Here is a 25,918-nt window from a genome sequence, read left to right as displayed (position 1 = left end):
CATGACACATGTTCATGAACACACATGCATGGCTGTACACACAACAGGAGGAGCAATGGCATACTGCTTCCTCCAGAAACATTACTGTAATATTATTTCCATGAAACTGCTTTGGAGTTGACAAGTGTTAATGGAAAAACTGCTGGTGACCAAAAAGCCAAACTGATGGGTGTGAATTTTCAGGAACAGTTGGATGGTGTAAGATTTTCTTTTTTCCTTTTAGAGTGAAATAGACATAACACTTCCTGTGAAATTGAAATGGCAATAAAAAAAATAAATGTCAGAAGCCTTTTTAGTGAATGTCAGGGCGGACGTAGGAGAAGTAAATTTATTTACAGCTAACAATGAAGGCAAAGTTGGCATATCAGATGGAAATTCATACAGGATGAAATCAGTTAACAGCATGGTGGTCATGAAATCTTCAATTGCATGCTTTGTAAAGTATTTGTTCATGGAAACCGGACCATTTAAATGTAAAATAAGTTGCATTTCATCGTGTGCTACACAACCGACTAAACACTGCAAACTAGAAGAACAAAATTGAATTGTCCTGATTTCATACATATCATTCAGACTTGTTGAGCTTTTGTCGACACACATTCCTCCAAATATCACAATGCAAGAAGGCAACAAAATGACTTTTTGTGATAAATGAAAAGGCCACAATTTTAGTAACAGAACACTGATGTAAAAGAGAGAAAGAAGGTTGAAGATTTTGGACATTTTTCTTCCCTGAAGTTGTGAACCTCCGGGAAGGAATATTTCTGTCTTTTCCACGTATTTATTCTGAAACACAAACCGGCACACAGTGTATAATGTATTGATCACATTTTAAAGACGTTTTTATTGAAATGTCTCTTGAAAAATTTCTCTTGAAAGAGTTTCAGGTAGTATTTTAACCATCAGTGCAGTGGTTGAACATAGACAGGAGACCGTTTTTCCATAAGACGTGACATTGGGGGGTTTTTTTCGTAGGAAGATATGAGAAAATGTCGAGTTTTTTATTTATTCTAAGCAACTTTGGAAAAACTGTAAGATACCAAATGTAACCTTTACAGCATCTGCTGCCCCAAGTGGACAAAACAATTAGTGTAAAGTAATTACACTGCAATAGTTGATTCATTGTGCCATATATTTTTAAGTTAAATGTTCAAACATCAGTATATTTGAATGTAAAGGCCCACACATCCCAAACACATCCCTCCAGAATGGTTTCAAACGTGTTGGTCGGTCCTAGTAGGTTGCTTCTGAAGTGGGCATTGCTAGGAACTCGTCCTGGAACTGGTTACAGTTGGGGTCGCCTCTAACTTTAGGTGTGGCTGGGATCTGGACACCGGTTAAAGGGTTAACGCACCAACATTCACCCCGTTGGCCATGGGTGGACATGTTGCACTGGAGAGAGGGAAGAAAAACACAAACTAGACAAGTTCGAAAACACTGGAAAAAAGAGGGAGGGGTAAAGTTGCACAGTGGGAAGTATGGGGTATGTTAATGAAGCATGGCGTATGGTGGCTTGAGATGTGTGCGTGTGTTTGTGTCTGTGTGTGTCTTCTGGTGGTATGAGGTGATTGGATGAGAGTGAAGGCCACGTCTGGGTGGGTCAGTACTCACCCAATAACAACCCATCCTCTGGCCATGCCCCTTTTTCATAATCCTTACAAACACACAGGCATGACAACAGACCAGCCCCCCGCAGAGCCCCCCGCCTCCTCCCACACTCTACTCAGAAATGAGGTCATAATCGAAGTGGACACAGTTTACGCCGTGCACACGGGGCAGCCGTGGAGGGAATGTCAAAAAGAATGAAGAGCTGGCGGGAAAGAAAAGACTTTCAATTTTCTTCCTTCGATGAGAAAGAACAAAAAAAGTGACAGTTACAGTAATTATCCCGCGACAAGGAGGGACAACCTAAAAGAGAGCCAAGTGTTGAAGAGGTACAGTGTTCCTCCCTGGGAACCAAGGACTCCGATCTGAAACAATGCTGTTGTTTGTGACCAGTGATGAAAATTGGCTGAGTGGTTGAGAGCCCTGCTTTAGGAAACTGTGGCACCTATTCAAATCTTCTTTTCTGCCCTACTATCCTCGTAAGAAAACGCTGGACATGTGACCTTGTTTGTCCTCCTCCTGTCTGATTCCTATGAATGAGCAGGATTCAAATTCAAGCACCCAGTCGGAAGCACAGTTCGTTCCTCGGCTGAACAAAAGTCTTCCCATGAAGTACGCCAAACAGTTTTATTGCCTTGTAACCTTAAGCTCAGAAGCTGTTGCCTCATTTGCAATGACAACATGACAATAGGTGTGAGTGCATGTGTGTGTGTGTGTGTGTGTGTGTGTGTGTGTGTGTACGACCTGTGTGGAAGGGGAAGGACGGTGCTTGTGAGCTCATAAAAAATTAGACATTGGATAGATGTGTGCAAGTTGGAAGGCAAGGCTGGAAATTCAAGAGAGAACTAACTTGGACGTAGTTGTTGAAGGTGGACGGTAGATTTAAAAAGGTGACGATGGAGAAAGCAATAACTGTAAACATAATTTAGTAAACTGTGCATCATGTGCGTTGACACAGCAATGTTGTTGCTGACTCCGATGAGCTTTTTCCGTCATCAAGCTCAGTGGTCGCAAGCATCTGACCTTCAACAACCACTAGCACAGTTTGAAACATGATGCGACCACTTTGGTCTCTCAGTTTTTGCCATTTCCACCACGGAATCCCCACAGAGCAGAAGACTTGTTGCTGTAATTTTCTACTTGGCTGAATTAGTAAGTCATGACCAAACACTCATATTACTAACGGTTCTTTGCTTGCGTACATAATGTCTTATGAGAATGTTTGACATTGTGATGCCAAGGGTCTTGGTCGACACGTACCAGCTGTATGAAGCCAGCTTTTGTTATAGTTTGGTTGTGTTATTTATAAAGCTCTCCCTTCCCTTCCTTCAAGTATTTGCTGCGACATTGTTCTACTGTGTAGATCTATATGAAACTTTTGTGACTTTCCATCAAGAGGGTGAGAGGGTAATTATAAAATGATTGAATGAAGTCGAGAGCCTTCAAGACGAGGGCCTCGGGTCACGATGGAAAGACCTGAGCCTCTGGTTGTTCCCTGTGTGGGAACCCCTTAAGTTCTCTAACTAACACGCAAGATCATCTCATAGAAAGAGCTAAAGGCAATGCATGTACAGATGTACACCCTATGTCGGGGAAAATACATTCATGTGTTGTGGACCTTACCCTCTAGCAACTCATTGACAGTTTTTTTTTGCATTACATAAGTGTTTAAAATTAAAAAGAAACATGTTACTGAGAAATCAGTTTTAAATTATATGAAGTGGCTTCTACAGTTCCTGACTGCTGTCTCCTGATGTTTTCAGCCCTCATAAATCATACTATACATATGTGGTAACTAAATCCCGCGAAGTGGTGGTGTATTGTAATTGTCAGTGTTTGTGTGTCCGTCTGTCCGTCCGTTATTCCACCAAATATCTTCACAACCGTTGCAGATAGAAAGATGAATGAAAAAGCACATTAGTCGCGCAGCAAAGGGGATGAAAGTGAGATGATGACCTTGACCTTGAGAAAACTAGGTCAAGGTCAAATTTCAACTTTTGTTCTCATCATGGATTTTTGGAAGGCAGTCAGGTGATACCATACGCCCATTCTATTGGCTGACGGCATCCATTGGTGCGCTACGTTCTTGGACTTACGTGAGACACAAAAGTGCTTTAAACAGTCGATTAGAGTGTGGGAAAAGGTAATACAGATAATATCAGTATGGGGAGGGTTCATAAACGTTTAAATTACCATAAATAATAGGATAAATAGGTCATCGCTCTATTGCGCAATTTGTTAATCACGTGTGGTTCCTGGAACGCATTCACCGCAAGGAACGATGGCACACTGTATACCTTTATAGGTACACATCTCTGAAACCTGATGAGATATAATCACAAAAGACACATGGATGTGTCTTCTGTGCTCATTTCACAAGTATTTTGGTTCATGTTTGGAGAACAGAATAAATGGTTATCTGTTACAGTATTGTTTTGCATGTTTGTTTTTATCAATGGGATTATCTTCAGTTGGCTGTACTGATTCATTTTCCTCAATTTATGGGGGGAATTTTTTTTGTATGAGCATTGTCTAGTCATTATATCACAAGTGCTTCTCTTGAGTTTGACAACATAATGTCCAAATAGTTAACAAACTTTCATAATTTTCATACCATGTCTACATTTTAACTGTTGATTCTTTTTCCCAATGATCATGTTGCTGTATTCAGGCTAGCAATGTTTGTTCAAATGAGCATTTAGAAGAGCACAAGCCCTGGATACGACACTAAGTACAGTGTTCTGTGGCTCACCTGTTTGAGGTTGTACAATCCATGCCTGTCACAGTTAGGAAATTTGAGCCCATACAGGCTCTCTAGCGGACCTCTGTTGTCATCAGAGGTCATTCTGGATATCTCCTCCAAGACTCTGTCCAACTCCTGCTCACAGGCACTCTGAGAGAACAGAGAGGGATACAATTATTAAAGAAAAATACTATTAATTAATCTGTGAAGACAGATTAATTAATGAAACCGAACAGTTTTGAGATGAGTACAAGATTCATGTGTATTCCTTCCGTCAGGGGACTTATTTTGAGATAAGTTACTCGTTACCAGAAAATAACTGGCGCATGGAAAAGCCTTCAGTTAAAGGGCAAAAATATGTTCTGCCGTAGAAAATGAAAGATGGAAGAAAGTGAATCTGTCCATCACAAATATACACATTTATAGTGATTATTTAATGAGGAGTAGTTAAACAAGCAGCAAGTTTGGCCAATAGTTTTGATGTGAGTCTCACTGAGTCACAACCACATGCACACACACACACACACACACACACACACACACACACACACACACACACACACACACACACACACACACACACACACTGAATCTGGTTTCCAGTGGTATCAAAGCGGTCCAGTCTTATGATTAGTTGGCTGAGGATGAGAAAGAAAGGCAGGAGGAAGCGCTGTCTGCCACAAACCTTATCAGACGTCTGAACATATGGATGAAAGTCCTCTCTCTCCAGTTCTCTCTTGACTCGCCTTACCTCCCTTTCTATCGTAGTGGTAAGGTGAACACGAACTCACACCTTCCACAGCCCTTGTATATTAAAGGATGTGTTTATGACTGTGTTACATGTGATACTAGCATGTCATGCCTGTGTTTCAAGAAATATTGGTTGCCGTGATTATTTCTTCCATCCATTCTGGCCTGAAAGAGATTGTTTCATAGAAGACTAAGCTGTGGGCTCTCGCTACAAGCATAATTTTTTGTTTGAATTCCAGCTACCACTAATATGAGGCAGCAGCAGCCAAATCAAATCCAAGTCTGTTTGGTACGGTTGTTTGGTTTGAAATCTTTTTCTGGAATCAGGCGAGTGATTTGTGGGTGAATTCAAACATTTGGACTCCAGAAAAATGAATTTGCGTTTTTTCTTGCGCTATGATCAAATTGGTTTTTGATTTGTACTGATTTGTTGGAAGGACTGGGTGAGACACCACAAGAGGAACATCTTATTCCTTAGTTATCTGATAAAATACAAGCAGCTGAGAGTTCCTGTGTGGCTGTAGTCAGTGATCAACAGACTGTTATACATGAGTTCTGTGGTTGGATCCAGTGAATATATAATTTTACTGTGGAGTCCCATTATGATGCAGTTAAACCAACATTAGAGACACTTTACAGCTGTGCTTTGAATTTGAATTCCACATGTGGCATTATTGAATCAAAATGCAGAGGAAATTTCAGTAACTTGATGCTGCACCATCAGGATAACATGGACATCCAATTAGAAGCTACAAACTGATAATGGAACACGTCCAAAGCCAATCATATTTCAGCTTGGGATCCTCTGGCCCTGCTCCAGGATAATAACAGCAGCATTAAGTATCAATGTATAATGATCATTATGTCCTGGTTAGATGTAAATTTCAACATCAATTCATATCCGTCTCATTTATTTCATAATTCCTTGCATTTTTGAACATGTTATTAGCATGTTATTGGATTAAGAACCTTTCCAGAAATATGACATCCATTTTCATTTAATGTGCAGCCCCCGTCCTCTTGTTTAATGGTGGATAATGTAGGATCAAATGATATCTAATTCTATCAATCTCTGAAACCTAAATATCAAAACCTTTTTTTTTTATATTAATGAGGAATTAAAGGAACAAATCTGACACAACCCAAGCTCTGACAGGAAAGCATGCATTTTTACCATCTGACCTCATACGGCCACCCACAATGAAGTGCATCCATGCTTCACACCAGCTGTCTGAAGTTCTTCCCCCCTGGCCACCTGCATGACTGCTTTTGCTGCATTTTTTTTCTTTTGTCCATGTTAATGACCTTGACAATTGTTTTGAACCTTTGACTACTATTTTTCGTTTTGTTTTGCTGCAAACGAACAAGTTAAGTGAGGGAGAAAATGAGCAAATCCCCATAAATTCCCATGATTGTTTGCCATGGGTCCAGGCATACCGGCGCCTCTACATGTGTTGCCTAGAACCCAAGCTTATTTGCATGAAATTGGCAGAATATGCGTGTTTGTACACCATGCCGTTAAGGGGTTTTTCCAAGAACTGTTTTTATTCTTGTGAAGCAGCAATTTAGACCCTGGGGGAGGGAGTTATCCTATAGACCGCTTTAAAATGCCAACATGGAAATGTGTGCACATCTTGCACCAATATATAGCACACTGCCGACCTTTTGTGCTGCTTACTTCTGAAGAGCAGCCATTTGACTGTCATAAACAACTACACATAACACAGGAGCTGGAACACTGCAATGTGCAAATATTAACTGTCAATTAGAGGGAAAGCAGGCCCTACGCTCACGCAACAATACACAGCACTAAGGTCTTGTCTGTTGGATTTTCTTCTGCTACTGACCATGCATAAAAGGAACAGCAGTTGATTATCTATAATTAGGATGATTTGCATAATTGCTAAGTAATGAGAGTCAATTCCTCAGATTGTCACTCTGTACAAACTGATCCTAGTGTAAATATATTTATTGTTCTGCTAAATATGATACGAGATGTCAGTAATTTCAAGTTAAATAAAGTTTGTATTAAAGTTTAGGTCCAAACAATATAACATATATCACACAACCGTGTTTTGACTGACTGTATTTAATGAACTGGGACTAAAATAACTGAATTGCCTCACAAAAATGCTGTAGTCATTAGTGGAGATCTTACCTGAAGGAGCCTCTCGGGTCGAGGGTCCTCAAGTTGATTCAACCTCATCTTGGTTTTACGTTCGTTCTGGTGTTGTTTCCTGGCAGATTCCTGCCAGATCCAAACATCAATGGTGGGCCTTTTGGTGGGTGGGATCTCAGTTCCATCCACCTCTACGACCCAAAGACACAAACACCTATTTAGGTTTGCAGATATGACATGACAGCTGTATATGGTGAGGGCATTACTTTGACGCAGGACTTTCTACTCTCTAAATGTACATAAGCAAGAACTGACATAGCCCTAGAATCTGGATTTAAATTGGTATCAAACTTAATTTAATGCTGGATCTGGTGGAGATGTCATCAAGATATTTGTCCAAGGATTGTAGACTTCATGAAGATAGAAGCAAATGGCAGAAGAAAAAAAGCATTTCAGGAATTTTGGATCCCAATGGGGATCCAGACTTTGTTCCAAGGAACAATCTGATCTGACGGATTGTTCCTGGAACGTACCGACTGTCCAAAAATTCCCTCAGTAGCTCATTTTTTGGAGTCATTGTGCAGACAGACAAGCAGATAAACAAATCAAGGCCGGGTGCAAGCAAACCATGTGATTCTGAAGGAGTGGGAAGCTCCCAAATTCCATAACAAATGTTTTTGTGTCATTTATTATTTTTATCTTCAAGAATGTCTGTTTTGTAACTTCCTAATCACCAGATGTCATTCTATTCAGAATGGTCGAAGTTGAATCTTTTGTAATCATTCAGGTAAGACTCTACGTGTGACAGTGGCAGAGAATTCCCCTTGCAAACTACAATGATTGAACTAAAGTTGTAAATACCCTCTGGCAGGTCTGTGCAAAATTCATGGGGACTACTTAATATTGCAGGGCTAGACGGTGAAGTCTAGAGGGTCTGCTATCGGAGTGTTGATAGGTGTGCATTTGTATGAAATCTGCTCCACTGTTTGTGTGGAAGTGATGTATGAGTAATGAAACTTCATATCTGCCCACAGAAAGCTCTTGAAAACCTTTGGTGTGCTGTCTTGTTTAAGCAGCTGTCTAACTTTCAATACTCTCTGTGGTCTTGTAAGTATGTAGTTAATAGACAGATGTTACATAGAGAAAAAACTGCCTAACCATGCTCATGCACATTCGTCTACGTCTATTCTGTTATCACAAGCTGTGATTAAAAGCCAACATTTTTCTAATAACAGGCCCCATCCCGAGTCATCGTAACTTTAGAATTAGAAGACAAAGTCATTCTGTGTCCTCAAGGCATCCTGTGTCCCTCTTACCTCCCGTTGCTAATTCTATGCTGGACAGTCAGGCGTCATGATGGCTGTAATTACCGTGACGACATAGTTAGCAGATCTGCTAATGCAAAAAAAAAAAAAAATTGTGACATAAAGCCGACTAATGTTTAAGACGCTTCTGAAACATTACGGTCAATCCTAGTCGTTCCTGCTGATTGTTACGCCAAAGTGTTCATCATCTGTTAGAGGCAGGAAAGACAGGGTACAACTAGAAAGTTAATGTTAATCCAGAGGAGACGAAATATAAATGCCTGAGACTATACCGCAATAACAGGAAAACTGGGACTAAACTGGGATGTGAATTAAAGAGCTGAGCTCAATTGCTATTCATTGGTTGTGTGTTAAGACTCCGGTAAAGATTTTTTAAGCTGAGTAAGAATTTTAACCTTACCAGCCTACCTGTGGAAATTGTGTGTCTGTGTGTCTGTAATTAGTGCTGTAAAAACAGATTTGGAGACTGTAAATCACACCTGAAGGGTGAATTCTCAATAGCTCCTCACACATGCCATGACACCTTCCAAAAATGTATCTGTTCACGTTATTGCATTTCAGTGAAAATGTACCCGTTGGAATATGGAGTACACTGTAAAATAAAATATGCTGCCTTAACTTAAAACAATTATGCAAACTCATTGCCTTAAATGAATTAAGCTGAGTCAAATAAATATAGTTGAGCAACCTTAACTTGATCATTTTTAAGTGGCCAATACTTAAAATCTTGAAGCTATGCAACTTACAAAATTTTAAGCAACTTAACTTGATCATTTTAAGTGGTTAATACTTAAAACCTTAACGCTATGTATCTTAACAAATTTTAAGCAACTTGATCATTGTAAGTGACCATCAGATGCGTATTTCTACAAAACATTGTTTCGCATTAATGTTTCTCAATATTAGAGAATTTATGAACATTGGATATTTGAGATCTTAAGGCATGGAATGAGCATTTTATTCAGAAGAAGACTAAGTTTGAGAGTGAAAGGTATCTGATCTGAGCAGCAACATGATATACTGTATAAAACTCCCAGCAGTGGTGGTGGTGGCTGATGACTCTACTGAGATAATTATGATGTCTTATTGAATAAATGTGACTGGCTGATGAGAACAGCTGATAACTCAATTAGCCATTTATTACACTAAAGAATTTAGACTAGCCAAAGTCCTCCTCATGACATTTGCTAGAGCTTCTGATTAAAAACGTTTAACTTTACTTAAATCTTCTTTGCATCCCATATTTGTTTTGTTTGTTCTTACAGTGTGTATTATTTCTTTATATCAAAAGGAGAAATGGAAACTGTGTGAATATGGTCTAAGAACGCGTGTGCATGGAAATGCACCCAGTATGTGATGAGACATTGTACAGTGAACTAAAGTGATGGATTGTGCTGACATTGCCATCCAGAGGCCACACTCTGGTCGACTGTAAATGTTAACATTCTCTGTCTATTTTTAATGTGACTCCAGCCACAAAGGGAAACCTCTCCGCTGTAGAAAGGCAACAGATCCCATCATCAGACAGTTAAGACCGTGTGGCAGCAAACAAGGCTTTAATTTTTCAAGAAGTGAAATTACACACAAACTGAAGTGTGTGATTGATGACTAAAAGTCAGAACTCCCAACCTCCAGCTGAACACACAAGCTTATAAGGTTTTCTCCATTAAGACATGCATACGGGGGAAGAATCTCCTGCATGTAGTGAGAGCACATTAAGCATGTTCACAAGAGATAAACAGAAATGTGAATCTCCTTAAAAAATGACATGACGGTGAAAAGTGTATAAAATATTTATGAACTCAAGAAGGCATGTTCCACAGAGGAAAAGAACATTTTCCCAACAGCTGTCATCCTAAGACTGTGTTGTTGATTCTCTATTCATTGCCATAGAAACTACCTGTCTGGAGCTGTTGGGATTGTTGGTTTTAGGTACTGCCTTTAAGCAATGCTCTAACAACTCTCCCCCAGCACCGAATGTGTAATGTCTGTCCAGAGTTGCTTAGCATTAAAGCATTCACACTGCTATCGTATACAGTGAAGCTGTGTCATAAACACTTCACTGCATTTCCATTGCCAAGAAAAGGCCCTTACAGTACTTCAAACTATTGTCAGCATAAATGGTTCCTCTCAAGGCTCGGCCACTTCAAACACTTTACAGCTGGAAAAGGGACAAAAAGAAATTGAATAATGAAGAAAGCTGTGCCCAGGAAGAGATCCCCTTCAAACTTTTTCGGTTAGCATGTTCTTTCAAGTCTGGATGCTGCTTCAATGTGGTCATGTGTGTCATCCTAACCAGAGATGTGGTCTTTGTAGTTTAAAGAGAAAACTGTTGCCATTTGGCGTTCCGGCAAGCTTAGTGTTTAAAGTATAGTCCAAGGTGATTTTCACTCACAAAACATCTACCCTCATCAACATAAGAACTTATATTGTGGATTGACACACAATTTTGAATGGTCAACCAGTGTTTCCTTCCAGAGAACAGTCGTTGATTTACAATTGTCTAGTGTATTTGTTCTCGGTTTGGGTTTTTTGTCGCATATGGTTCCTCAACATATTTCTTTCAATTTGTAACTGTACATCGGGATTCTCAAATATCACAATGATATTCTGCATGAAATTAATTTTCAAGTAATTTCCCAATGGACAGTTTCAATGGAAGGTGTGTTGAGGCAGTTGTGTTTAATCCCCCAACCACAAGATGGCAATGTTGTGGTCCCTTTTCTTTCTAATATCAACTTATTCTTTGTAATAACAACTGACAGAGGTGCCATGCTGTTGCCCACAATTACATTCAACTACAATAAAATAAAAAACAACCCAGTGGGCTTCTAACAGTGATTGACCCTCTATCATATAGTTAATTTCACAGAACAAAACCCTCTTCATTTAGCTTATCCACTGAGTAGCAGTGAGCAACCACTAAATCATCAAATTGGGCTTCACTGTCTTGCTCAAGGACACTACAACATGTATACTTTGGGACTGAATCACTGAATTTCCATTAAGTGGACCACTTTATTGGTTGGACCACAGTCACCCCCAAAACCTCACACCCAAAAACAGGATTCAAACCCATGCAGGGGAACCCCATTAGACTGAGAGACCAACACCTGAACCTCTTGTGTCACCATGGCTTATCTGTCCCGTTTCATGTATTATGACAAAGTTATAGAAACAGAAAAAAATGTTTAAAAAAATTTGTAGGCAGTTTATTTTGACATTAATGAGCAACATCTGTCAGGATCTGGGACATCAATTTGCAGCAACTGTCCTTTGGGGGCATTTATTTTTGACTTTCAATCTTAAGGTTACTACCATTAATAATCAGTGTGAAGAAAATGTGCTGCTGAAAGAACAATATTTCATTTGAAATGTACTTTTAAGTGCATCAAATGGAATTTTGAAATATAAAAATGTCTCAGAGCTCTAGAGTGAATAAAGAAAGCTCAGGTCACCAGGTGTGATAGCAAATCCTGGCTCGGTAATAGTGTGATCATATCAAGCAACTTTTTAAGATCAGCACCCCTCAGGTAGTTTTCTACAAATTGCTTGCACCAACATGAAACTCCCATCCAAATGGCTCACCTTTTCCTGATTGCTGCACGTACACTGTGTACATGCACACCCAGGTAGAGAAATTAAAGACCTGAGAAAGCAGACAATAGAGGAGGAGCATGTCCTGTCACAGGATCACCCATAGGGCAATGAGGGTAGCCCTACATCTCAAAGAAGCGATAGTAAGACAGAAGAAAGTAAAAGGTGGAAAAGGAATGGCCAAAAACAGATGAGACCAAACAGCACCTTCCTATTGGCTGGAAAAGTGGGCACTGTCAGAAGCAAATTGGTCACACTCAGTGTAATAGACCTACTTAGGTTGTGAAAGAGAATTATCAATATGTGTCGGCTGTTAAATTTTCATACACCAATAGTTTCCTTCACAATGTTCACCACATAAAAATGTTGGTGACCAGAATGCATTTAGTGGTTTTACTGTTGCAGTCCTGGAAACGTGCAAGAGAGCTCACATGAAGATTTGAACATGGTGAAGCAATCAGTATTATTGAACTTGACCTATGAAGACAAGCCATCATATCCATATAAATCATATATACTGTAATTCAATGCAGAGAAATTTAGTCTTTCTTAAACAACGTTTTGTTAAAGTACACAATAACGAAAGGGGTTTGTGTGCTGTGCTTCATTCCCGTGTTTTATTTTCTTCTTCGCTCCTCTGCTTTGTACTCACCTTATCTGTCCAATAGCAGCCTCTGTTGGTCTCTCAATGCACTAACACTACACTGTCACAGCATCTCAATTTAAAATTTTTATTTTGAGCAGCCCAGAGGTGAATTTATTCACCTCTGGGCTGCATGACCCAGTGGTCCTTGGTTCACCATTGTTTTAAGTCTTTTCCATTGTTAGCTAATGTGTCTCGCTTTGAATGTGTAACATCTCAGAGCCTCAGTAACAGGATTTTTAACCTTCCTAACGTCTACTAGAATGTCTTTAGTTTATTTCTTATACTATTGCTAGTGAGACTCACTAACTTACCCCCTACTTCTGAAAATTGTATATTTAAGCAATCAACTAATTGGACAGGGCTGGTAGAAATGGCCTCGGAGTGCAGCTGCAAACAGGTACTACTTATTTAGTAGTTTAGGGGAGATTGTCTTTTAGTTTCAATATGGGTAAACACCTAGTTAACAACAACAACAGCAAAGTTCTTGTAGCTACATGTAAAGGCTTTATTTTGTCACTTAAACTGTAAAAAGTATTAAAGGGAGCAGGTAAAAGTTTCACCTACTGAGGGATTTTTTTTGTCCAATAATTGTGTAACATTCCTCTTAACATTCAAAGAGATTTCCTAGCGTTGGCATTTAAAGGGACTTGGTCTCCAAAATATTATCAAATATAGATTTTAACTACAAATCTATTATGGTATTATCCTGCTCAGTTGAACAGAAATTGTAAAAGGAATAGTCATTATGACCATTATTACCAATCCAATAGTATTGGATCAGGTTTAAGGAAATGGCTTTCTCTGATTGAAATGGTGTTCTCTACCCATCTTTTTTTGTGTGCCAGTATGGCTAGACAAAAGCATGAAACCACCTGTTAACTGGCACCAGAATACATGCAATGTTATTTTTTGTATTTATTTATTTCATTTTGATAAAGGACCACCACACTGCTGTGGGACTGTCCCACCCACATTTTCAATTGTTTCTGCACCCATGAAGTTTACACGAGTGGAGAAAACTATGTTTCTATTTGGAGGAAGTGGCAACCACTGGAACAGATAACATGTAGAGTCCATCAGTCAGGCCACTGCAACTATAATATAATTCACTCTGGTACCAACAGGGGACATGCCCCAAAATGTTTATGGAAATTGTTCATTTGTTTAATTCGAAATAATTGTAGGATTTCATGGACATGTTTTGTTTGCTTGTTTCATGTGGTAGCCATACTTCAATCTGCCAACCCCAGTGTAACCCAATCACTCTGATTATTTAGGCCTCCAGAACAACTCTCAAACTCAAGAAATATTTTGGTGAAAACCAAACTGTTGCTGGACCGCAGCCGAACGAAATGATTGGATTTCAGCTCGTACGTGCTGAGCAAAGAGCGCAAGCCTTGAAGAGAGCGTGCATGACTTAAAATGTTGGTGGCTAATGCAAAATTTTTCTCAGTCCAGGATTTAAATGAAAACAAAATGTTTTGATTCATTTGGACACCAGAGTGAAACATTTGTGGACCAGGACAGAGAAAAATATTTCCATGTCAACTCCAATTGCAAAAATGGTTCAAGTGGAAACACTTGGTGTGTCTCTTCTAATATCTGTACTCTTTCAAGACTGGATGGATTTTGTGTTTTCTAAAACATCATTTTTGCTGTTGTCATTTTTGCATTACGGAAATTTGAATGTCCCATTGTGGGGGGTAGGAAGACGGCTTGGATGCCACATTACTGACATCAACCACATGAAAAAAGCAGAGGGGATATAAAGTGTGCTCACATCAGTCAAAACTGGAATGAACTCTGGACTGTTTGTTCAGGCCACCATACCGTTCAACTTCAATTCAGTTCAGGTGACTTCAGGTGAGCCGGATCACAAATATTTACCATGTAATGCATAATCTTCACAAGTCTTCTCTCTTTCAAGTGGGCAACAGTGTGGTTATTGAGGAAGAGAGTTTAATCTCAGCCAACAACAGGAAAATAACCCCAAAATGTGCATTTGAATGATACAAGGAGGACAGATGCCGATATCTGATAGGTTTTAAAAGCCAAGCACAACAGTCAAGTGAGGACAACCCACAGTGTGTGATCTGATGTTCCTTTCCAGCTTTTGCTTGGTTTTCTGACTAGTTTTCAATACCAAAGATGGTAAATCATGACAGAGTGCATCACTCAAGCTGAAGTTATTGGATCTAGACTCAGGATTTGTTTTCACTACTCTGTCCCAGCAAATGTCAGAGAATAGAAGAACACTAAAAAAAGTATCCTTGCTGACATTTTTATTATCAAAAAAAGATTTTTGTCACAATTGATCAACGTCACTATTGACTCCATTTTCTCCAATGTATTCAATTATATAGAAGATTGATGAAGTTCCAATATTGTTCTGAAGGGACATCTATGTGTACAGCATGTTAAAGTCACAAACCAAATCCCATTTCTTGAGCTCTATTTATTTATTTTCCTCCTTCAAATCCCAAACAGGATTGAGGATCTGTGTCTTGCAGATGCTACGGCTCACTGGATCTTGTTTATTGTTTGCTTACAGATGTTGGGCTCCCAAAGACCTTTCTGATAAAATTCACTCCATATTACCTTTTTTTTCAGTAATTAGAAGTCAGTCCTTGTCCCTATGAACTGAAATGTGGGAGAGAATTTTCTTGGTCCCTCCGGGATTTCTGAGTTATTTATTTTGGGTGTTATCACGATCAATTGGGTTTGACAGAGACCTGGTTTCTCCGAAATAAAAAGTCATAAAAGAGCCTTGCAGTGAAAATGCTAACAATGAATACTCTCTGCTTGAAGCTAGTTCATTTAATATCATGCTCAGGCAGCAACAGGATCAGACAGGGGCGTTGGAGGGGAGCCACAAATAAAAAGGTGACCTTTCAACAAAGCCACGGTAAACTGATTAACCACCAGTTAAAACACTGACTGGATGTGAGTAATTCTGGCCACCAGCTGGGACTTTTCTCTAACAAACTGCTAGGGCCAAACCTACCACAGAAATTTCTGGTGAACTTCTTCCACGTCATCATCAACCTCACTTCCCCTCTACTCCTCATACTCTCTCATTTTTGTCATGACCCAGTTTTTACGTCAATCACTTCACCCCCAGGGGAGTTTTCTCCCTGTAGCCATTCCGCCTTAGTGTCCCCAAGTTTCCTGATGATGTGGTGGATTGGCCGTGGTCGTGGTTGTCCGGTGAAGATGTGACCATGTGCCTGGAAAACATTTGGTTCCTGGATTGCACCTCAGTTCAACCAACATGGACTTTGATCATTATTGACGCCTGTCACGATTGTTGTGATCTGTATTTGTAAGATATATTACACTGTTACCCTTCCTAGGGAGAGGGATCCCTCCTCCACAGTTCTCACACCGGTTTCCTCTTTAATTCTACATGTATAAGATTTTAATCGGATTTTTCCTAAGGTCTAAGGGTAAAAGTTGTTACCCTGGACAGATTGTAAATCCCTCAGAGGCAAACTGCCTCCTCAGAGACTCAATACCACTGAGAAGCTTGCTGCATCACCACTATCCACCCCTAAAGCTATCAAAGATGACCACAGTCACATCAAACCCATCACCAATTTGAAAGTCTGCCCTCAGGAAAGCCAAACAAACAGTGTTTGTCTCCAAGCAGTCCAGCTGCTAAATCCAACTCCCCAGCCCAGACCCCTCCCATGCTATCCTACCACAGCCGCCCCAGTCTCCGGTGAACTTACACAACCCATCCCATGCTGAGCTCTAAACAATTGACACCTTTTAATCTACAGTGTTTATGCTGTATATGTTATTAAAAAATATTTATAATGCTATGGTAATTTCATTTTGTTGGTATTTTTATAAGTATTGAATAACTGCATGTTTCAAGATGCTGCTGATATTGCTTTTATACAATGTCGTTAAGTTGTGTAACACAGTGTACCATTTACCCTGAAAACAGTGTTGAGGGGAATTGAGTCAAATCAACAAGCAGGTTTTGGGCTGTGAGCACAAACAATTAAATAAAGTAGACTTACCTGTGAGGTCTGGTAACACTTCTGACTAAGAGAAATACTACTGATATTGTGTGGAATGGAAATTATTTTAGCTTTTTCTTACCATTTGTATCCTGGTCTACACTTGCGACATCCAAGTCTACTTTTTGTCCACATCGTCCCAAACCCTGGATGAGCTGTTGCAAAGGCAATTCAGACTCCCTGCTGGGGTAGCACCTCAGGCCGCTGGAACACCTCGGTGTGTAGACCCCACAAAGCTCCCCCAACTGCCTGGCACACACCGGACAGCAGCCGCAGCCCAGCTCCCTCACTATTTCTGGGCATTGTGCTGAGACTTTAGGACAGGCAGCCAGACGCTCTGCAGTACAACTCGGGCATCTGAAAGCCAAATCCCCGAGTGCAATCCCAGGCAAGGCAAAGTAAGTAAACAGCAGCCAGTAAGTATATATGAACATTGTTACTCACTGTAGCTGTATTTGTGACTGGCAAAAAGTTTGAATGACCCTTGGACGATAACAGAATGAACCTCAGGATCCTGAAAGTCAGCGGTGTAGGTAAACATTATGATGCCACTAACAGGGTCCTATCTGCTGTTATATTACAGACTGAAGAGAGGGAGCTCATTTCTCTCAGAGGGTGGTTTGGATTGTTTTAGGAGCATCAAACATGTAATAGGTAGTATTGAGAAGACTCATGTCTCAGAGAGCTGTGCTCTTTTCCAGGACCTGTTTCGATGAACTTCATACATGGTCTCATTGAAGGGGATAACAGAATACTGAACTTTTTCTTGTTTTTAATTAAGTTTTTTTAGCTCAGGGAAACAACTTTTTTTTTTTGTTGTGTTTGCAGCTTTTTTTCCCCAAATAACATATATTTATCTGCTCACTGCCAACTGTATTCATGTAACTGCTGCAAGGGGTGTAAAGTTTTAAGCTTGCCTGGTTTACCTTGTATTGTTTTAAAGATAAAAAAAAGATGACACAGTCACTTGTGATGATGAGTAAGAGCAGATGATGATCTATGTGTGAAACTTTATCTAAAGTGGTTAAACTCTTGAGGGTTGTGTTCTCTTGTTTTGGCCTCCAGCTGTTGTTGCTCTGCAAACACAGCTGCCTCTTCTACCGATTCATTACGATGCCGCACAAATCACCTGCAGCAATTGTTTAACGTTCACATCCCTTCGTACTCGTCTGAGGTGACTTTCACTGATGCTGCTAAGTTAAAGTCGTCACATTAAGCCCACTGATATCCATCATTATAAGTGCTGCTGGCAGGAGGAGGGATTCCCTTACTCTCACTGTGTGAGCTGTCCATTAGCATCTCCCACAGGATCTGACACTTCCTGTGAAACATAACACAGGTCAGCTGAACAGTCTGTACCGCCAAGAACTCCACCCTGTATGGTTTTCCACAGACGCCTTAAGAATTTGAAAGGGCAACTCTGGTGATAAAACACAGTTGACTTTGGAGTCAGAAAAGACTTTCATGTAAATCAGGGCTAAAAACATTTTTGTTCACTGCAGCATTTTCCTGAATCTGTTCTTTAATCATCTGCACTATTTTAATCACTAGCTTCAGTTTAAATATTTTTTATTGTCCTGTTTAATTGCCTTTTACATTTTCTTGCATTGATATTTTATTATCTTATTTTAATCCCCTTTTGTCTTCTAAATGTATTTTTAATTGTATTGCATTGCCTTTGTAAAGCACTTTGAATTGCCCGTGTGTGAATTGTGCTACTCAAATTGTGCTCTGCCTGGCCAAAGAAAAAACAAACAAACATCTATTTTATTCATTCCATAAGAAATACAGCAGCTTCACAATCGGTGAGGGAAATAATCTTATCCAAAATGAATGGTGCTCTATGAAGCCCGAGACCAAAATTAAACTCTGGTTTGTTTGTTTTTTTGTTTTGTAAGTTTTGCTTCTCCAATTGGTGAATACCATCATTATTTCATAATTTGATACGCTCTATGGTAGTACCACAAGCTCCCACTGTAGGTTGAAACAGGTCAGTATTGTACACTTGTGATACTTTTGGAGTAGCAGTTGTTTTTCATTGAGATATGCTTTAATCAATAAAGCCATTATAACATTATAACTACGCCTCTGCATGACTGCAGTTATCCCAAAGGCTTTTCTATTTGTGTTTCTTGTCTTGCAATCATTATTGTGATTTTATAAATACCAATTTCTAAATTCAATTCAACTGTTGAACTGTGTTCAACTTACATGAATGCGTGTTGCCTGTCAATGGTCACAGCCGAGCAGAAATCATTCTCCATTGGTCTAAGCGGCAAGTGGGTTTCTATTAAGTCAGGAAGGATTGGGGAAAAGTACAGAGAATGATGGATGATCGATGAAGAAATGCATGAAAAATGATCTTGTGTTTGCCTTAAGGATAAGTGGATGAAAGCATAGTGCTGACACACTGTCTAATGTTCTTTCTGTTAATGGACATAATGGTAATTAATGACATGAATTTGTTTGGTGCATTTGCAAGCTGACTCTGCTGGAAGACATTCATCATTTCTATTGTATTTCAGTCACATGACTCAAAGTAATAGTCCAAACCAAATGATGTCATACTGCTTAATATAGTACCGTAAAGCATAATGTGGTATTATGCTTTAAGGTACTTATATATTAGTACAAATATATGCTATAAGAGGCCTATTCATGAAAAATTTCCATATTATTAAAATTTTCCACTATTTTTGCACCAAGTGTCTGAAAGTCAGCAAAACTACATTTTAAAAATTGCTGGAGTCAAAAATAGATGATTTCAGAAGTTGTATAACTCAAAGGACTCTCATCAGAAGGGTCTGATTCTTGTTTCTGTTATGGTCAGACAAAATATTTCCAGTTACAAAATAAGAATAAAAAGGAGTAATTAAAAATCAAATGTTGATTATCCAGTATCAAGTTCATAAAACAAAAAGAAAAAAAATGAAGGTTTAATCTCAAGGACTTCATGATTCCTGTTAGTTAGTCCTGCTAGGTTAGCTAGGTAATAAGGCTTGGTATGAAAGTTGCTACTGAAGGTTCAATAAAACATATTTCTTCTATTTCTGATCTACACACCAAACATTTTAATTACGTATTATATTGATATTTTCTCCATTAATTGGACAAAGATTGATGATGTGACTGTCGCTACTAGCGAGGGCACATAAGACCATGAGTGATGATTATGTAATAACGTATGATGTAATGATTATTACACGGATGAAGCATGTGCAGACTGTGCACAACAGGAAGCGTTTCAACCATTTCATCGGGAGGACACTTTGTCGCCTTTCACTGACCTCAGGATGTGTGTTAGGGTTTCCAGCTGTGCAGTGCAGCTCCAGTGTGATGTCACTTTAACTCAATGTATAAGGTGCTGCAACTTAGCTTGTCTGGGTGTGAAGTAACGTCTGTCAAGTCCATCTAGTCTGACTTTGACCGGCTTTTTGCCACCTACATTAAGTTCTTACACTGAGAAAAAAAAAAGAAGTACCACAGGCGCAATGGAAGGAAAAAGGCGCTTAAGTGTTGGTTTCACCAGTAAATAATGTGAAATCATGTGTGTTGATTGGAAAAAGAGTTTTATTTTGGTAAATCATCACTGGCAGACTTGTGTAATGAGTTAACATTTGACCTTTGCTAAAAGTGAAACATCACATGTCAAATTAAAAGACGTCTCACTCTGGTGCCACCCAGTGGAGGTGCAGAAAAACATTGGTGCGTGACAGTTTCCATCTTTCTGGCCCAACCTTCTCAATGGACAAAAATTCCAATTCACTGACATTTTGAGGCACTTACAGTTTCCTTCCCTCCCACATTCTACATGCAGCTGCTAGATGATGGGAGGCACTTGTTCCACAAGACATTTCATTCCCAGTCCCTTAGATATTGGGAAAGTATTCTGTTTTCTGCATTTGTTGCATCAAAGTTAAAATTTCCAACTTGTTACCTGCAGGTGTTCTGGGACACATCCGTCTGGCCTGCAGGATGCATTTTTTAAGTGCCCCACCCTGCTGAGGTATTGTGTCACCCATGTCATGTGACTGTCAGTCATCCACAGTTTTATATGGAGATTAATATGTTCCAAATCTGTTTTATGCAAGATGTAAAGACATTTTCAGGAACAGAGGAGGGATGTTCTCTATTTTATTGATTGGTTATATAATAAGTTTGGAGCCTTTTTTTTTTTTCCAAAATAAAGTCTGTATCACAAATTTGATCAAATAAAAAGCAACTAAAAACCCCCAATTTGATCGGATAATAAAGACTTTGTTTACTTTACCGACAAATCATAAATCATATTTATTAGCTTCAGTTTTTTTCTTTTGCACACCGTTGAATCCCTCTTACATGATAGTATGAATCATTAATGTAAGTGAAAGCACAGACGTTGCTTAACTGCACCTTAAAACACTCTATGCAAGGCTGGTGGGCTTTAAACTGCAAATGTGTGGAAAAATAGTTAAGTGCCTTTGTAAAGAAGTAGAGAGAAGTATTTATGCCCCCCACACAATTAATACATTTAGAGACGCTTACTTTTTTTTCTCTTCTTGTTCCAACCTGACAAAATATTTTCCACTGGTCCCAAAGACAGACGCTGTCCAAACAACACATGCATTTAGTGGACTGTGTCTATCTTGTGTGTACTCTGTTTGCTCTGTTGCTTACACTGTTCTGCCTTCAACTGAACAAAATGGAAATGTTTTCTTTTGACCACTCCTCAGCATTTCTTCACTCACAAACGCACAAGGATTGTATTATGTGTACTCGTTGCTCAGCAACTCCAGATGAATGGGTGAGAGCGGAACAATGTTGGAACATTTAATTTGACACTTTAGCAGAACAGGCTGATAGTGCGGGCGGCACAGAGAGATATTTGAACTGGCCTCCTGAAACATCCATCTTTCACAGTCATTTAGTCGAGACAAATGAAATACCACAGACAGGTGGTCACATTTTCCACAGTTGGACATTTTCCTCAGTCATGGCTGGAATTCAAAGGAGTGGAAGGGAAAGGAGGCCTATATTTGGGATTTGTCAGATTTTAGGGATTTCTGACGTCCAGCATGCTGCAAGAGAAAAATGAGATAGTTAATTCGGATGAAGCGGTCGACGAAAAATGATAGAATAAACGAATAACTCCAAAAGTAAAGGTTTCGTTTGTCTTTCTGCAATGTAACATTCTGTTTGTGTGTGTGTGTGTGTGTGTGTGTGTGTGTGTGTGTGTGTGTGTGTGTGTGTGTGTGTGTGTGTGTGTGTGTGTGTGTGTGGGTGTGTGTGTGTGTGTGTGATTGTATCACCGTCACACACGAATAACAAAAACACATCTGTATTGTGTTTGTGACATGAAAAGCCTATTATTGTAAGAAGATATTTCCATGTTTCATAAAATGCAAACAATAATTTTTATTGTTATGACAAGATATTATGTATCTTGTTATAAAGTGAAAGCTTTGATGTTCTCTTCTTTCCAAATGTGGAGTCACCAAACCATGTTTTACCATCTAAATATTGGATTTTTGACAGGTTTTATGCTGGAGGTTTTCATGTATTGACATGGATTATTGTTTCAGTATAACAAGTTTCATGTTGTAAACAGATCTGAAACATTTCTTACGTGACAATAATTCACATTGGTTTAAAACATAATTAGATCCTCCAGGAGTGGATCATCGCTCAGTCCAGCTGAACCAGTTTGCCTGTCATTCTAATGCTGTTACGGTAAGTCTTATCCAGTTATAAAAGTCAGCATTTGTTATCATATTCTGTTACAGTGTGAAGGGCTTACCTGTACTCTTAAATGAAGAATTTTTTTTTTTTAAATATCATGTCTATTTATAAGTTCAGTTTTTTATGCATCGGAGCGACAAGGAGAATGAGAAAAAATGTTTCTACCTCACAGCATCTGCTGCATACAGCTCGACTCTAGGAGTGAATATTTGACCTTCTGAATATTTGACCTTCTGATTGTCTGCAGTATCAACCTGTTGGAAACATCTCTCAACCTTTCGTTCAGTGGATTATCAGAATATGAAGATATAATGATGTCTATCAGTTACCACAGGTCATTAAACATTTACGTCAAATCCATCTGTGAGAGAAAACCATTCCGGCTGACGTCGAGGCCTCTTAGTTCAAGTGCCTCTGGGGGGGTCTCTGTGTGGAACATGTCATTGGGTAGCCTGGGAACAATCTGGCTCCGTCTGGGAAAGGAAGCAGAGTGCTCACTGCTGTTACACAATCCAATTAGCTCCTGGTTGTGCAGATAAGAAATGACCGGATCGCACAGAAGCCGTCTGTGACGGTTTGTTCATGTCGTCGGCTGGTTAATGATCAGAACAGGTCAAGTTCTGTCCCAGGATTTTACAAGAGATCCACAAGACAAAAGGAGCGCTTTAAACCGTAACGCTGAAAGTTCAGGTATGTAATTACGTTGTTATGTATGTAATTATATATAGGAATGCCTTAAAATGAATACCTTAGTCAATAGCTATGTGCTGTACAGAAACTGATTTTTTTACTTAAGTGGTTACTTTCTACACTGATCTATAAAAACAAGCCAATTTGACATTACTCTCATAAAAGCAGAGACATTACATGTGTGCCTATTAAAAAAAAAAGCTGCATTCCCTGGTAACATCTGTTTTCAGTGTCTGAGTCCCACGAGATAAATTCATTAATTTGTGGGAATGTCCAGGAAGCAGATGGTGGTCACGTCTATTTCATACAGATCTCAACGCTCAATGTTTTATCTCCTTTTTCCAAAAGCTTTTGTTGGAGTTAAACATGTTGAAAATCCTGCTCAGAAAGTCAGGAGTTTGAAGGATTTAAACAGTTTTTTCCCCCTCCTCTCTCAGTTTCTGTTTAACAATCCCCTCTGTAGAAATAAACTGTACAGACAAGTTTATTTGTTTGCATGTGTGCCAACAAAATGTTATTTTATTGATCACACATTGGAAAATTATTTTAATACTTTAAACTCACACAGATACACACACAGACATGCACACACACAAATACACATGCACACTAATGGGGGTGGGGTGGGGGGTACGCAGACATTTACAGTGTGTCCATTGACCTAAACATGAGAGCTGACGTGTCTCCCCAATATGAATATACTGTAACTGATTATTAAGTCTGTCCAAAATTGTAATCTGTGGCAAAAATATGAAAGTTGTAAGATATTTCTGACAGAATTATTACAGAATCACGATTAGTAATTGATATATTTGACTACAATATTGGCTACAATATTACTACAATATTGGCTACAATATTACAATATTATGACTACAATATTACTTTTTTTTTCTTCACTTTCAACAGATGGTGTTCACTGCTTACCTGCTGGTATCTTTCCTTGTCTGGACAGGTAAGAGAGAATACTGAAGCTCCTTGTCATACAGCCTCGCCATCACAAAATTATTTTATCAGTATAAAGTGACTTATTCAGTCAGCGAGACATTTTCTCATTTTTTCTTCATTTGACGAAGTCTGTTCTCTGTAGGAATGGCTGACAAGTATGTCCCACAACCATGTGACCGCCTCATGTTTGAGAGCAACGTTGATGATTGCCTGTCGGATTTCAACAAGAGCATGGAGGCCAACGGCTTTCAGGACAGCTGTCCTTGGCCCGCTGCAAAAGGGTGACTTTCATTTGTTTTGTTAATATGTAGCATCACATTACATCCAGTTCATTGAACCACATGTAAGTGATATATTTTTTCTTGTTTTTTTTCCTGGTTACGTTTTTTAATCACTTGGTCCAACAGTCTTCCCCTTTGGTGGGCATTGTTTTCAAGGGATAGCATAGCATTCTATCACTTTCAAATTAAAATGTATTGCAGTTCTTTTAACTACTGATGACTCAGTAATATTATTGTTACTTCTCACAGTGTTAGCAATGGAATCCACAGGACTTCTGGAACCGTAATTTCATCCTAACCGTTTCCTCTATCTTGTTTTTTTGTTCCACAGCATCTACAACCAGCTGAAGTTGTGTGTGGACAACTCTTCAGAGGTGTTCTGGTGTCGGGGATCTCTGGTGGATGAAGTCTTTTTGAGGGTTCATCGTATGTTCTTCACATCCTGTGGACAGGTCCAAGACCCCTCACTCATCACTGTTGTCATGTTAGTAGTACCGAGTATCCTCTTCACACTACTCCTGCCATTTATCTGTGCCTATATGACCCCCAGTGACACCAAAATCACTTGGGGGCACTAATGGGGTCAGTGTTATCTCTTGCGGTATCTTTTATGATTGAGGCCATTCTGAGTCATGATAGCTTTATTTTTCCCACTTCCAGAACTGACAAATCAGGAACGGTTGTGATTGTTATGCGTGATTGTGTCCACATATAAACTGAATTTACCACAAATATCTGGGATTATTATTTATTTTTATTTTTTTTACCAGTTAAACAATGAAGGATTATTAAATAGTTTAATGAGAATGATATTTCTTCCTCAATTATCAAGTATTTGTTGTTATGGGAGATTTGAAACCTCAGTGGTAAAATACTGTATATCTCTGAGTGTAAATGATTCTATGAGAATTTCTCAAATTTTCTGCAACTAGATGTTTTGCCATTACATGGTGAACTCGAAGAAGAACAATGTTTTACTGTTTTTCGCCAACATTCTCACAGATGTACTTAATTCATATTGTTTGAAGACAACAAAGAAAAACAGTAATTCAGAATTTATTTGAAACACATATTTATTTTAGACAAAAAATAATGTTTTACAGTTGTTACAGCAATACCAAGATGGACCTGCTGAAGTAATCACACCTGAAGTATGTGCTACTATGAGAACACACTGCATTTGTAATTAATAGGGAACAAGATCAGTGTTTTAAATAGTATTTCTCCAATACCTGCATTTAATCCTCTTGTACTTACATGAAGGAACAAATGACTGTCAGTAGTTTCACATTAAAGCAAGGAGTCCTTGCAGACATTTCATGCATGGCCTGTGATTGGCTCACAACCCAGTCCAGTTCAATTCAACAAGATGTCATTTGTGTTGTGTCACATACTGGTGTCATAATCTTTAGTCACCAGATTAGTTTATGTCAGATTATTGAGACTGAGATTGAGATTATCGCAGACT

General features: G+C 39.1%; 2 protein-coding genes across 4 annotated transcripts; one reads left to right on the top strand and one right to left on the bottom strand.

Annotated features, from left to right (window-relative positions):
* Positions 1-824: 824 nt before the first annotated feature.
* igfbp2b (insulin-like growth factor binding protein 2b) lies at positions 825-21,536 on the bottom strand. 2 transcript variants are annotated; one of them, XM_068330120.1, is made up of 6 exons: positions 21,338-21,536; positions 19,025-19,100; positions 16,896-17,170; positions 7,257-7,408; positions 4,358-4,498; positions 825-1,392 (listed from the first exon to the last, which is right to left on the bottom strand). In XM_068330120.1, exons 1-6 carry the CDS (start codon positions 21,417-21,419, stop codon positions 1,234-1,236), a joined length of 885 nt encoding a protein of 294 aa, XP_068186221.1. In that variant the 5' UTR covers positions 21,420-21,536; the 3' UTR covers positions 825-1,233. The 2 variants fall into 2 exon arrangements, with proteins under 2 accessions (XP_068186221.1, XP_068186223.1); XM_068330122.1 differs by lacking the exons at positions 19,025-19,100; positions 21,338-21,536 and having other exon boundaries at positions 16,896-17,290.
* A 1,351-nt stretch (positions 21,537-22,887) lies between these two features.
* si:ch73-193i22.1 (uncharacterized protein LOC101930740 homolog) lies at positions 22,888-25,825 on the top strand. Of its 2 annotated transcripts, none has more exons than XM_068330123.1 (4): positions 22,888-23,221; positions 24,131-24,176; positions 24,298-24,450; positions 24,782-25,825. In XM_068330123.1, exons 1-4 carry the CDS (start codon positions 23,131-23,133, stop codon positions 25,026-25,028), a joined length of 537 nt encoding a protein of 178 aa, XP_068186224.1. In that variant the 5' UTR covers positions 22,888-23,130; the 3' UTR covers positions 25,029-25,825. The 2 variants fall into 2 exon arrangements, with proteins under 2 accessions (XP_068186224.1, XP_068186225.1); XM_068330124.1 differs by having other exon boundaries at positions 22,963-23,221; positions 24,312-24,450.
* The last annotated feature ends 93 nt before the right edge of the window (positions 25,826-25,918 follow it).

This window comes from Antennarius striatus, chromosome 12, assembly GCF_040054535.1.
Source record: "Antennarius striatus isolate MH-2024 chromosome 12, ASM4005453v1, whole genome shotgun sequence".
Lineage (NCBI taxonomy): Eukaryota > Metazoa > Chordata > Actinopteri > Lophiiformes > Antennariidae > Antennarius > Antennarius striatus.
This window is presented reverse-complemented; position numbering and strand designations above follow the sequence as displayed.

Bases quoted from the DNA above. Each gene is read 5' to 3' on its own strand.
- si:ch73-193i22.1 (XM_068330123.1), top strand. From the start codon at position 23,131: ATGATCAGAACAGGTCAAGTTCTGTCCCAGGATTTTACAAGAGATCCA. The intron at 24,177-24,297 runs GTAAGAGAGAAT...CATTTGACGAAG, and splicing joins ATCTTTCCTTGTCTGGACAG to TCTGTTCTCTGTAGGAATGG. The intron at 24,451-24,781 runs GTGACTTTCATT...TTTGTTCCACAG, and splicing joins CCTTGGCCCGCTGCAAAAGG to CATCTACAACCAGCTGAAGT.
- igfbp2b (XM_068330120.1), bottom strand. From the start codon at position 21,419: ATGCATGTGTTGTTTGGACAGCGTCTGTCTTTGGGACCAGTGGAAAAT. The intron at 19,101-21,337 runs GTAAGCGTCTCT...CTGACTTAATAG, and splicing joins GAACAAGAAGAGAAAAAAAA to AAACCCACTTGCCGCTTAGA. The intron at 4,499-7,256 runs GTAAGATCTCCA...CTGTTCTCTCAG, and splicing joins GACCCGAGAGGCTCCTTCAG to AGTGCCTGTGAGCAGGAGTT.